This window comes from Peromyscus leucopus, chromosome 11 (genome assembly GCF_004664715.2).
Source record: "Peromyscus leucopus breed LL Stock chromosome 11, UCI_PerLeu_2.1, whole genome shotgun sequence".
In the NCBI taxonomy this organism is placed as follows: Eukaryota; Metazoa; Chordata; class Mammalia; order Rodentia; family Cricetidae; genus Peromyscus; species Peromyscus leucopus.
In genome coordinates this window covers 21,826,522-21,840,482 of record NC_051072.1, presented here as the reverse complement: position 1 = coordinate 21,840,482, position 13,961 = coordinate 21,826,522, and the positions used below count along the sequence as shown (strand labels likewise).

General features: G+C 43.0%; 1 protein-coding gene across 1 annotated transcript; it reads left to right on the top strand.

The window, feature by feature from the left end:
* Window positions 1-98: 98 nt before the first annotated feature.
* On the top strand, window positions 99-13,598 carry Amacr (alpha-methylacyl-CoA racemase). Its single transcript, XM_028895069.2, has 5 exons — window positions 99-420; window positions 1,356-1,499; window positions 2,919-3,079; window positions 5,158-5,344; window positions 10,312-13,598. The coding sequence occupies exons 1-5, from the start codon at window positions 108-110 to the stop codon at window positions 10,719-10,721; spliced, it is 1,215 nt and encodes a 404-aa protein (XP_028750902.1). The 5' UTR covers window positions 99-107; the 3' UTR covers window positions 10,722-13,598.
* Window positions 13,599-13,961: the final 363 nt, after the last annotated feature.

Sequence of the window (13,961 nt, the reverse complement as noted above, 5' to 3'; positions counted from 1 at the left end):
GCCCAAGAGACTTTGGCCCGGGACGACCGCGGGGAGGCGGGAAGTGCGCAAGCGCGCAGCCTCCCCGGCGGGTCCCGCGCAGGCGCGTGAGGGAGGCGGGGGATGCGATGTCAGATGGGTCGTCCCGGGCGGAGAGGGCGCCCTGCCGCACTGCGTTCGCCCGGGGACCGGCCATGGTGTTGCGAGGCGTCAGGGTGGTGGAGCTGGCGGGCCTGGCCCCGGGGCCGTTCTGCGGCATGGTCCTGGCGGACTTCGGAGCTCAGGTGGTGCGCGTCGACCGGCTGGGCTCGGTGGGCGACGTGAGCCTCCTGGCCCGGGGCAAGCGCTCGCTGCTGCTGGACCTGAAGCGGCCGCAGGGAGCCGCCGTGCTGCGGCGCATGTGCGCACGCGCGGACGTGCTGCTGGATCCCTTCCGCAGCGGTGAGCTGTGGTCACCGGAGGCTCTCTCCTGGCTCGTGACTCCAGCCTTCTCTGACTCCTTAGGCTTTTAATTGGCTTGATCCCCCCCCACCTCCCCCAGCACTCTTCTACATTTGCCTTTATTAATTATTTGGGGGGGGGGCACTTGAACCGTATGAGAATCTCGTGCAAGAGATAGGTTGGAAAACTTGACATTGGAATATAGCCACTGACCCTTTGATATGTTCTATGCTCTAAAGCGACCCACAGACCATGCTAACCTGCCCCTAAATGATGGTATTCCCAAACTCCAGCTTCAAGATCACTACGTTTACTATGGGCCGTGCAAAAACGCTATTTTCAGGCGCTGTAGACAGTGTTCGAGCTGTAGACTTGCATGCTTGGTGACATACACCTACCTCCACCGGGCCGTCCATAGGCTTTCGTAACTGTCACAAACCCTGAACCAAGTCTTTCTGTGTCTGTTTTAAAATGGTGTTTCCTCCTGTATTAGCCCAGAGCATCCCATGCGCCTGCGTTTTCGTCAGTCACTGATGTTAGTCACCCTTGCTCCTTACTGACATTGTCGCCTGGTAGATACCAGGAAGCCAGTAAGTTTGACAGTGAATAGGATGGGAATGGGGCACCAGGCGTATTTGCATGTAACTTTTAGTCCTCACAGACGTCTCTGACGACAGTAATGGTGACATTAAGGATTATATTACAACGTAAAAATGCCCCATTTGAAGATGAGGGTGGTTCAGTGTGGTTAAGTAGTGTCTCCAAATGACTCTTACATTATGACAACTTTCACCAAAATCACAACGAATAGTGTTAGTGTTACTTGCGGGGGTGTACTCTTAGTTTGCCCTGTAGAAGGAATTCTCCCAGTCTTTGACTCTTGCTCTCTTTAAAAAACAATAAACCATAAAACAATTGTTTACTTTTCTCTAAAGGGGTCATGGAGAAACTCCAGCTTGGCCCAGCCACTCTATTGCAGGACAATCCAAAGCTCATCTATGCCAGGCTGAGTGGATTTGGCCAGTCGGGAAGTTTCTCCAAGGCAGCTGGCCATGACATCAACTACTTGGCTTTGTCGGGTATGTTGGAACATGCTTTTCTAAAACACTTTGAATTGGCTCCAAAATCAGGAAGTGCAGTTACATTGACTGACAAGGGTTCAAAATATATCATGTTTTTATTATGTGTAAGTGTGTAGGTATGTGAATGTAAGTGCACATGCGTCTAGAGACCAGAAGAGGGTCCTGGGTCACCTGGAGCTGGAGTCATGGGTGTTTGTTGTGAGCAATGTTATGCTGGGAAGTGAACTTGGGTCCTCTGCAAAAGCAGTACATATTCTGGATGACTGAGCCATCCCTCCAGCCCCCCAGCCCTGATTAACAAGAAGTTTAAAAAGTAAAGCTATAAATACTTACTGGAACTGACAAAGAGAACATAATTGTTAAAAACAGATTGATTTGAACTGCCTTTCTTAAGCTCTACCTGCATACCCCCCCCCAACTCATTGGATGGGTAGTAATCACTAGTAGCACCTGTTTTCTACAGTTGGGAAGTCAGTTTTCAGAAGGGCCCCTACTGGGAATGAGGAGCAAGGTAATAAGATGGGTGGTCACTCCACATACTGGGAGAGTTGATTCAGTTTGATTCTGACATTCCCTCACCAAGAATCATTTTGAGCCATCGTTTCTGACTTCTGTGAGCACTGCTAAGCCCACAGTTTCAGGTCTCACGATCGATCACTCTGTTAGAATGTGCCTGTGAGAACGTGTTTTAGAATGGCCTGACTCTATGATGTCTAAGAACGGTGTGTTACTGATGGAAACAAAGCTCCTACTTTCTGTGAGAAGATATTTAAAGGTTGAGGGGGAAGTGAGTATAATACTGGCTTTTCTCATCTTTTCAAAACCTAATTCCTGTTCCTTTTGTGTATGATTATTTTCTTACATCTCTTTTTAATAAAAGTGTATTATATTGCTTTAAAGTCAGGAAACAATTTGACAGTAATTATTTTCTCTCTAAAACTTAGTAAGTGAAAACTTTAATAAAGTATTAAAAATGTCAGTTGGGATGATATTTTATCTATCTATCTATCTATCAATCAATCTATCTATCTATCTATCTATCTTATCTATCTATCTATCTATCTTATCTATCTATCTATCTATCTATCTATCTATCTATCTAATTTTGCTCCGGGAGAGTTCACTGTATAGCCCAGGTCTAGAAATCCACATCTACTTTCCTCAGTCGACTGAGTGCTAGAGTTACAGCTGTGTGCACCCCACTTGGCATTAGGAAAATTTAGTAGAGAGGAAAAGTTGAAGCAAATGGAGCCTATCTTGAGGGAACGCTTGTTTGTAAGTAGACTAAATGGGTTCATAGTTTGAAGAGCACTGTGTACCATTTTCACTTGGGTCAATGATTATAATAACAATTGGTTGTCCAAGATGCTCACGTCTTTATTTAAAGGTGCATTCAATGTGTCGTCCATGGTGCAGGCGTTCTGTCCAAGATTGGCAGAAGTGGTGAGAACCCATACCCACCGTTGAATCTCCTGGCTGACTTTGGCGGTGGTGGCCTCATGTGCACACTGGGCATCGTGCTTGCTCTCTTTGAACGCACACGTTCCGGCCAAGGTCAGGTCATTGACGCGAACATGGTGAGTATTAATTGGGTGGGGGAGGTGGGAGCGATAGGGCTGCCATATGATGTATGGTGGCCTCAAAACTTTCTGAACAAGACAAGAAATAAATAAGGTTTAATATTGGAATTCAAGTCACCAAAGAGGTTTTGTTTTGTTTCTTTGTTGTTGGGTTTTTTGTTTTGTTTTGTTTTTGACAGGGTCTCTCTATATAGCCCTTGCTGTCCTGGAACTCATGGAGATCCACCAACCTCTGTCTCTTGTATGCAGGAATTAAAGATGTGAGCCACCATGCCTGACAAGAGATCTTTTTCTTTCCAATAGCCCCACCCTTTTGTATGCGTTAGAATGCCGTATTGAAGCTGTCTACGGAGTCAGCACTCTAAATGTGATTCGTTTATTTATTTATTTTGTGTGAGCATGTAAGAGTATGTCTGGAGGTCAGAGGACAACTGGTGAGAGTCAGTACCCCCCTTCATCATGGGGCTCGGAGCACTGAACTCAGGGTGTCAGCCATGGCAGTGGGCACCCTTCCCTGCTCAGCCTGTCTCCCGGCGTGCTCTGAACTTTTAAAAACTCGCCCGATTTCTGTGCTCTATCTCAACATTTTCCTCCCATCTTTTGTGATTAAAATAGAGTTGCCAAGTAATCATCCTTCAAAACTGAGCTTCAGAGGTGGTTCCCCAGCCAGTGGAGTCGGTCCTTAGAGGTGCTAAGGATGATGGGCCTTCCTGTCCAGACTTCCTGCTGCATTTCTTAGGAGATGCTTCAGTTTCTTGTTTCTCTGTGTTCACTGCTGTATATGAGCACTCACCCCTTCCTGATTTCTGTCTTCAGTCTAGAAGAGTGCACTATTTCCCCTGTTCTCTGCTGGGGTATGTTTCAAGAGTCCCATTGGGTGCATGAAACTGAAGATAATTCTAAACTTTATCTTACTCTATTTTCCCCAGATATACCTGCATACAAAGTTTATAAATTAGACACAGTAAGAGATTAACACAACACTAAAAATAGAACAGTATAAAATATGTACTAAAAAAAAGCTTACTTATGGACTTTTCTAGTTAATATGTTCAGACCATGGTTAATTTAAACGGTGGCTATTGAAAGTGAAATTCCCATCTAAGGGGGAGGATTGTACCTTGTCATGATGCCTGGACACTTCTCTGAGCTCTCACAGCTCCTCGGTAAGAGTTCAGTCCAGGGCTGCGAGGTCTGTGGAGGTCAGATAGAGAACAGATTTTGAGTTTGGTAGGAAGGTAGTAGTCCCAAACTGATGTGTTTGGACATTGAAAAACTAGAATGTTTGCTACTCGCATGCTCATGTTTATTTTGTAACCTACCAGTGATGATTAAAGATCACAGGATTGGAGGGAAGTTGGAATAAGCTAGGTTTATGAGTTCCCTTTACAATGTGGCATGCTGTGTGTGGGGGGATGGGGGATGGGGGTGTGCTTGCGCGCGCACGTGCTTAGAGGCGATGAAATCGAATGTGCAGATACTCAAGGTCAGTTTTAACATATGTGGCTCAGTTGGTAAAGTGCCTGGTATCCAAGCATGAGGACCTGAGTTCACACTCCCCACACCCATGTAAAAATCTAAAGCATGACCTGTGATCCCAGCACTGGGGAGGCAGAGGCAGGAGATCCCTGGGGTTTCCTGGCTCGCCAATCTAGATTGGTTGATTTCCAGGTTCAGTGGGAGACTGTCAGGAAGCAACTGAGAAAAAGGTACCTGTCATTGACCTCTGACCTCTATGTACTCACACGCAAACAAAAGTAGAGATAATAATTCAGGGAGTGTCTGTGCGCTGTTACGGAACTTCAGAAATCCTCAACACTTTGGCAGTATTTGAAAGGAATACAAATGTAGTTCCTTTAAGTCTTACAAGATTTCCCCAATTTAGTGTACCAACAGCATTTTCCCATCAACCCACTCTACCTTCGTTTGCAGAAAGATCAAAGAAATTGTATGGTTAGACATAATTGTAATACCTCTTAAAACAGGCAGTTACATAAATAGTAAATGCCCTAAATAATCCTTCCTTTATACGGACTTAAGCACCTGCTTCCGTAAAGTGTCTTCCTTCTTCAAAGGTGGAAGGAACCGCGTACTTAAGTTCTTTCCTGTGGAAGACTCAGCACACGTGGCTGTGGGGACAGCCTCGTGGACAAAACATGTTAGACGGCGGGGCACCTTTCTACACCACCTACAAGACAGCAGACGGAGAGTTCATGGCTGTCGGCGCAATCGAACCCCAGTTCTATGAGCTGCTGCTCAGAGGTAAGTCTTGTTCCCCTTTTACTGTGAGCTCTTTTCTGAGCCCTTTTGAATTCCATGATGTCTTTTTTTTTTTTAAATTTACATCCAACTTTCTAGTTAATGTAACTGTAGCCATCAACATACTGGGGGCATTTTCCCTGCCTTTTAAGTTGCCAGATAATTTTCCTCCTCTATAACTCAGGACTTAAGAAACATTAACAGTCCCCTTAGTGGAAAAGCGGGTGCTTCGGCTGCTCATGACACTGGATGGATGTTTATCCTACCTCATGTACTCAGACCTTGCTTAGTCTTCCTAAAAGAGGTTATGTTGGTTCTCTTGGCTCCTGTTCCTTGATGGAGTAAAGTCACTTGAGTACAGAGAGGTTTCGGTGAGTGAGCTTCAGCTGGACAATGTCATTGTCACCTGATACTTTGGAAGTTTACCCTTATTGTCAATTCTTGTCTTCCTGGCATGCAACGACAAATTAGAGGGAATTTGGGGATGGCTTCTTCCCCTGTGAAATAATGGGACTGGAATTATTTTGTGATGTGAAATGTTTCAGTTTAAAGTTGGCACTACAGCTTATTAAGTGGTTTTAGATAGACTCTGAAGAAAGCTGGCTATGGTGGCGGCTGCCTATACTCCCAGCAACTCGGCAAGTAGAGAAGAGGGATCTTCATGTGAAGGCATAAAAGGTTCCAGGCTAGACTTGGCTCCGTAGGTCACTGCGTGTGGAGCCTAGAGGTTGAGTTGAGCCTCTTCTTCATTTGCTCTCCACTTTAGTTTGTAGGTCTTTTTTATTACTTAAAAGTTATTTTACTTTTTAAAAATTTGTATACAATATATTTGTATTTCGATCATATTCTTTTTCCTCTCTCAAGTTTCTCCCCACCTCCCTTCCCAACCAACTTTGTTTTATTTTTTGTTTCAAAAACTAAAGTAAACTTACAAAAACCAAACCAACACACACACACACACACACACACACACACACACACACACACACACACCCCAAAAAGACAACAGAGTTTGTTTTGTGTTGGACAACAACCCTCCCAGACATGGGAGCTGCCCTACATGGGACCTGCAGTGTACTCGATATACCCAGTGTCACTCCGTTGGAGAAAACTGATTTCCCCTCTCCCAGTAGGTATCAATCACAAATTTACCTTCTTGGTTAAGGGTGGGATTTATGTTTACCGTCCCTTCTCAGTGCTGGAATTTTGTCTGGCTGGAGTTTGTGCAGACCTTGTGCATGCTGTCATGGTCTCTGGGAGTTCACCTGTGCATCCCCCCTGTTGTATCTGGAAGGCACTGTTTCCCTGGAATCATCTATCCCCCTGGCTCTTACAGTCTTTCTGCCTCATCTTTGGCACAGATCTCTGAGCCTAGAGGGGAGGAATTTGATAAAGACATCCCATGTAGGACAGTGAGAACATTGTATGTCCATCGTTCAGTTGTGGGTCTCAGTGTTAATTACCATCTACTGCAAGAAGGTGGTTCTCTAATGAGGGTTGAGTGATGCACCCCCCACAGTTCCATGTGTTGAGTTTTTCACAGAAAAAGGACTTAAATACGCTGTTCTTCAAAAGAACGGCATTTTATGGGTGCAGGTGTTTTAGAAGTGGGATTAATGTCGATTTGGGAATTTTTTAGTTGTGTAAAAAGCTGATATAATACAGTTACCTTCCTACTTTAGAGTTTCATTGTTTGGTAACTTTCCAAATGCTACTACAAATACTACTACAAATTATTTCTACATACCTGTCATGATTGCTTTTACAAACATCCCAAAGCATTTTATGATCATAGGTATTAACTTACTAACTCAAATATAGTTGATAAAACTATGGAACAGGATGATTTTTGTAGATCATGTGTGATTCTTCTCTGCCCAGACACTGAAATTATATTTAAAGACTTACTTCAGAATTCCAGACTGAACAATGCTAGGTAAAAGGGCAGTGGTTGGTGCAGAATGTCTTGGTCACAGAGCCCTGGAAAGCAGCAGGGATACAGCGTGGTGGACTTTACATCATATAACAGCTCTCTCTCTCTCTGTGTGTGTGTGTGTGTGTGTTGTTTATAGAAAATATATTTATATAGTTAAGTAAATTTTAGTTTCTTGTCAACATTCACATTTCAAAGACAATTTTCTTGAAAAAGCTTACAGCCTGAACTCTTAAACAATTCCAACTTCTCTTGAGCTGTAGTATCTTCCCTCAAAGTCATCTTAGGACATTTCCCCCTTATCCTCTGGTAAACATTGCACAGAAATTAGTGCAAGAAACTCCCAATTATCAGTCTCACCCCAGTGGTTTCTTCTGAAGGCTGTGTTGGTGATGGTTCTCACATATGCCTTTGTGCATTTTGAATTAGCGTCTATGTACAGGGTAAGTTAGTATTTAACTCTATTTTTTGCATAGGGATCTCTAGTTTTTCCAGTATCGTTGATTAAAAAGACAGTTCTTCCTACATAGACTAATATTTGCATCCCTCTTGAAGTCAGTTGACCATACATGTAAGAGTTTATTTCTCTTTCTTTCTTTCTTTCTTTTTTTTTTTTTTTTTGGTTTTTCGAGACAGGGTTTCTCTGTGTAGCTTTGCGCCTTTCCTGGAACTCACTTGGTAGACGAGGCTGGCCTCGAACTCACAGAGATCCGCCTGCCTCTGCTTCCCGAGTGCTGGGATTAAAGGCTTGCACCACCACCACCGCCACCCGACTTCTCTTTATTTTTTACTGTTGGCAGTACTAGGGATTGAACGCAGGTCCCCCCACATGGTAGGAAAGTACTCTATCACTGAGCAATAGCCTCAGCCCTAATTTTGTACTTTCAGTTCTGTTGCATTGTCTGTCTTTATGTCACTGTGTCTTGATTATTGTAGTAAGTTTGAAACTGAGAAGTATGTGTTCTTCAGCATTGTTTTGGCTGTTGAGATTTCTCTCGATTTCTGTGTAAATTTTAGGATCAGTTTTTCAGTTTCAACCAACAAGGCATCTAATTTTTTTAAAATGTGCTTGTGTGTATGATATGTGTATGTGCCTGCATTTGTGTGAACTAGTGTGAGCATTGACATGCTACAGCACTCGTGAGGATTTCAGAGGGCAACTTTGGGGGCCGGTCCTTGCCTTACACCTTGTTTGAGACAAGGTCTTTCATTGTTCACTGCTGCATCTGCCAGGCTGGCTGGCCCATGAGCTTCTAGGGATTCTCCGGTCTCTGCCTCCCATCTCACTGTAGGAGCTCTGGGATTAGACACACATCTCTACCCCCTGACTTTAGGTATGAATTCCAGGGATTTGAAATTAGGCCTTCCTGCTTTTGTGGCAACACTTTGCCACTGAGTCACCTCTCCAGCCCATAGCTGAGGTTTGGACTGGGGTTCTGTTGAGTGTATGCCTTGATCTGGGGGATATTACCATCTCAGACGTATTAAGCTTCTCAGTCTGTCTACATGGGCTATTTGTGTTACTTTATTTACATCTGAAATCTTAGTGATGCTGTGTAGTTTGAATTCCTTCTTTGATGAGTAGTTTCTTACATGTGTGGATTAAGATTTTTTTTTTCATCAAGTTTTGGAACTTTTAAGACATTTATTCAATAATTTTCTTCCTGCCTTTCTCTCCTGTCTTTTTATGACTCCCCTAATGCATTTGTAAATATATTTGATGGTTTCTTAGAAGTCTGTGAGGCACTGTTCATTTCTCTTTATTCACGTGGCATTCTGTTCCCCAGACTAGATAATGGAGTTCTCTGAAGGTTTGTTTGTTTATAATGATTTCCATCAGTTAAATCTGTGTTCCTTGGTATATGTAACCACTGAAATCTGCCCAGTTAGCTTAGTGCTCAGCTACTGAGTGGACAAACACATTCGTTAATTCTTGATCCAGAAAATCTTCCATTGTTTTGTGAGACTATTATGGCTTTTCACTTGTGTAGTGCCTCCAAGATAAGCAATCCAGGCCTCTTGTGGATGTCTTTTGGGTGTATGTGCACTCCTGAAGGTGTGCCTGTGTATACTGTACAGCCTTCAAAAGCCTTGGGAGTGTGTTTGCACTGTTTAGAGTCCTCTTGAAATTTCAAAAGTTTTCTCCTTAAAAATTTTTGATCATTGTCCTCTTAACCACTCATATTATAGAATCCTCTTTCATGAGAGAGGAAAAGTGAGATTTATAGTAAACCCCTGTAAAGTGGCCCTTTGGCTACACAGATGCTCGTCTACTTGGGACAATGGTATAGTTAGATAAACTCATGGGCAGTTAAATGAGAATTTTCAACTACTCACTGAAGATGTGTCTGCTACATCTGCTCAACAGCATAGCTTAATGTGCTTCCAAACATTCACATTAGACTGCAGCTGGGAAAATCCTCTAACCCATAGCTTTTAAAAAACAATAAGCTGTTGTATATTCCATATAATTTATTGAACACTGAAAATGAGAAATAATGGTTGTTTGGCAAATTTTCACACCAATGTGAGGCCCAAAAATCTTCACCTAGACCTTGGCTACCTTAAAGACTTTTGAGCTGTTAATCTGTCAAGGTAAAGAGAAAGGAATATTACTCACAAAGCCTCAGCCCTGGGCTTTACCACTTATCCGGAGGCTCCATTCTTGGCAGTGGTGATAGTCAGGTGTAAAACAAATTTTTTATTTTTAAAATGTTTGGGAATATTATAGAAAGCATGGAGTTATTTTAATTCAACTGGACAGATAGCGCCATCCTGAGGAAATTTCTTTTTGAAAACCTACTCAGGAAAGAAATGAGTTTCTGGAGTCTAGATCACTGAAAACGGACTCCCTTTCCTGAAATGTCAGTGAAATACTCCTGACAATGACAGGCTTGTTTTGAGTTGTGCCGCTGCTGCTGTCCCTGCCTTTTGCAGCCATTGGCTCCGGCTTCAATCTGCTTCATTTGGACTCTTGATTGATTATAGTTACTCCCCTAAAAGCATCATAACTTGAGACACTACATTTCCCTCTCAGGACTTGGACTCGAGTCTGATGAACTCCCCGCCCAGATGAGCGTCGCTGACTGGCCGGAAATGAAGAAGAAATTTGCAGATGTGTTTGCAAAGAAGACCAAGGCAGAGTGGTGCCGGATCTTTGATGGGACAGATGCGTGTGTGACCCCAGTGCTGACGTTCGAGGAGGCCCTCCATCACAGTCACAACAGGGAACGGGCCTCGTTTATCACCAACGAGGAGCAGCAGGCGAGCCCCCGCCCTGCACCTCAGCTGTCCAGAACCCCAGCTCTCCCTTCTGTCAAAAGGGAGTGCTTCGTAGGAGAGCACACCGAAGAGGTTCTCAGAGAATTTGGGTTCAGTCAAGAGGAGATTAATCAGCTGCACTCAGATGGAATCATTGAGAGTAGGAAGCCAAAAGCCAACCTCTGACTCACGGGTTCTCGGCTCACGTGAATCTGAATGCTGTCCTTACGCTGGAAAACGACACCCACAACTGTGTGTATGGAAATGGGGATGCACAGTAATGAAGTGGTCCAAGTGTTCCAATCAAGACACAACTAAAGACTGATTACAGAGTCATGATTGCACGCTGAAACTGCTTTTCAGGGCCTCTGATTGAGGAATCTTTTGGTGTGCATACTGATAGGAACTTGTCGCACTTTTTCTGCTTTTCAGTTCACTTGATAACACACATATATAAATGTAGCTATGATATATTTTAAATGAATTAATATAATTTTAATAAATTAAGCTTTTTTTCTCCCTCTTGGAACCAAACACTGTTTTTAAGTTGTGAATGCTTTCTAGAAAGCCCTTTAAACACCATTTTCTGATGCGTTAAATATTTGGGCACTACTGTTAACAAAATGCATACCCCTTAAAAAAAAAGTCAGACCCTTTTCATTCACTGTTTGTCTTTGAACTGCAGATGTGAGCAAATGGTCTTGACGTTCTCATCATAAAGCCCTGCTTCAAATCACCATACTGGATGCTGGGCTGTGTGTGAGTAGCTTGGGGGCCTGTTCTCCATCACCTGGCAGTTAACTGTCCTGTATCCAGTGAAAGTTGCTAAGCTCCTCCCACCCATGTCTGCCTCTGTACTGATCATGTCCCCGGAAGTCCTTCTGCTTATCCTCTCAAAAGTCACAATAATAAGCAGCTTTAAGTAAGCAGGTAAATAAGTCAGGTGGTACTCCATAGGCAATAGAACAACCAACCAGTGAGAAGAAGACATCCTAACGCTGAGCTGCATGGCAGTGAGAGCCATGACTAACAGCTGGGATGAACTCCAGGAGCAAAGTGAGCTTCTCATCTTTGGACATCTCTATTACAACTTCAAAAGGTGCTAATGGTTTTGTCAGCCTTGGGTCAGAGTCATGCTTTTCCCTGCCCAGTGCTGGAGTTCACATCGCAACCTAACCCCTGATCACGTAATGGCTTCCCAACTCCTTTGAAATGCTCTTTTTTTAAAAAGTATTTTTTTAAATTTTCATTTGCGTATACAATGTGTCTTGATCATATCTACCCCTTACTCCCCTCTCCAATATCTACCTCAACACAACTCCCTCCCAACAGATAACTGCTGTTTCTCTTTGCTTTTATTTCTGTCATATTACCTTATTGGTTTTTTTTTTCTTTTTTTTTTTTTTGCAAGACTAGCCTTTTTAGTCCTGCAAAATTTTGCAGTAGTGCATTTTTCTCCTAAGGGATAAAATATAATCTTAACAACAATAATAACAATAAACAAGAATAAGAGTAAAACTGCCTGGATCATCAATCCATCCTCAGCTCCTGCTCTGCAGCCGTGTTATATGGACCACCTGAAATGTCTACATGTTATGGTTTCTCTTGCTTCCATTCCTTCCACGTGCCGCATCATTTTCCAGGTCTAACAATACACCTTCTGTTCCTGCCACTTGGTTAGCCAACTCATGTTGACTCAAATGCAGCCTTCTTTGTTAAACTTCCTGCCCTTCTCAACTCTAGGATGATTTTGTACAGTGAATATGAGCTATAATGTCAGAAAGGTCATGTGTTCAAATCTCACTCTCCCAGATGATGTCTATTTCAATACTTTGGAAGTGCCTGACATATTGGAAAAGCTCAGAAATTGTTCATTCTTTCTGTTATGCTCTTGCTATATTCCCATTGTACTCTGTATATGTCCAAGGATAGGAATTACTTTTTATTATGATTTACAAATTCTTCACTAAGCCATGAGCTCCTGGGGTAATGGCTGTAGTATTTATATCTAGTTCAAAAACACCATGTATGGAGTCTGCCAACACAGAATCTGGGCCCTGCCCCCAGAAAGTTGATGCAGTGGGCAAGGGTGATTCCCACACATTTGCATTTCTATAAAGCATCCATGTGATTGCACATAGCTCACAATTAAGAGGTTCCACCTTGCTTCGTTTCTGTTGCTTTTGCTTACTGTTGTGACCGCAATACTTGAGACAGGTGGTATCAGGGATGGTTTACTTTTGCTAAGTTTCAGAGATTTCAGGCCATCAAGGCAAGGATTGTGATAAGCAGGATGCAGATGGAGCAACAGTAGGGAGGGAGCCAAGGCATGAAATAGCCCCTCAAGGAGGCACCCCCATGCCAGCAAGCCAACATCTCCAATCAGGCTCCATTCCCACAGCTCCACTGCCTCCCAAGAGGTTATCTATGTTATAAATCTGTCAGGGGGTTAAACCATAAGGTGAGAGTCCTCATGATCTAATCCCATATGGAAATGCCCTCATCAACACACCCAGAAATGTGTTTCACTAATTTCCTGGGGACTTCTAAATCCAGTTCTGTTGGCAATCAAGATTAACAATCACTAAACTGGAGAGACAGCTCAGAGGTAAAGAGCACTGGCTGCTCTTCCAGAGGAGCTAGCACCCACATGGCAGCTCGTAACAGCCTGTATTTCCAGGTCAAGTGGATGCACCACCCGCTTCTGGCTTCCATCATCACCAGGCATGCGTGTGGTGCATAGACTTACATGCAGAAAAAACACCCACATACATAAAAAAAAAATACTAAAACCATTACAAGTGGCATTGTTCTAAGAGATATGAATCAAGCAAGACTTTTTAAATCATGGTTACTATTACAATATGTTCTCAGAAAAAGTATGTGTTCAGTGGAATGGTTAGGGAAAAGATAAATGCAAATTGGTTAAAAATCTATGGCTAATCAGATGAGCTAATGTAGACGTTGATTTCTGTGTTTGGGTGATTACACAAAGTGAATGAGAAGTTATTTTTGGTAGGTTGTGAATTTCAAGAATAAATAACTAAGGTGAGTAGCATGTTAGTGATGTGTGCTCTCTTTTTTCTGGAGATCTGGAACTGAAGAACATTCTATACTTTGTGAAAAACTGAAGATTTAGACATAGGAATCTGGTCAGAAAGGAGAAAGCATCAACTTTGAGAAGGATGGAAAAGAAGCAGGCAATTGAATATAGGAAAGTCAAAGGAAAGAGGAATTATATTCTTGAACACATGGCTCAATATGTATTTTCACTCTGTTGATGGTGCCATATTGGAAGTAATGAGATGCCACAAACTGTAGGGACAAATTGTATGTAGGGGCATAAAACAGATGACTGGTGCATCCAGACCACGTATCTGTGTCCATATCTTCCTTCCAACTACATCCCAGGCTTCGGGAACAATG

Coding starts and splice junctions, on each gene's coding strand:
- Amacr (XM_028895069.2), top strand. CDS start 108: ATGTCAGATGGGTCGTCCCGGGCGGAGAGGGCGCCCTGCCGCACTGCG. Junction 421..1,355: donor GCTGGATCCCTTCCGCAGCG/GTGAGCTGTGGT, acceptor TTTTCTCTAAAG/GGGTCATGGAGAAACTCCAG. Junction 1,500..2,918: donor CAACTACTTGGCTTTGTCGG/GTATGTTGGAAC, acceptor TCCATGGTGCAG/GCGTTCTGTCCAAGATTGGC.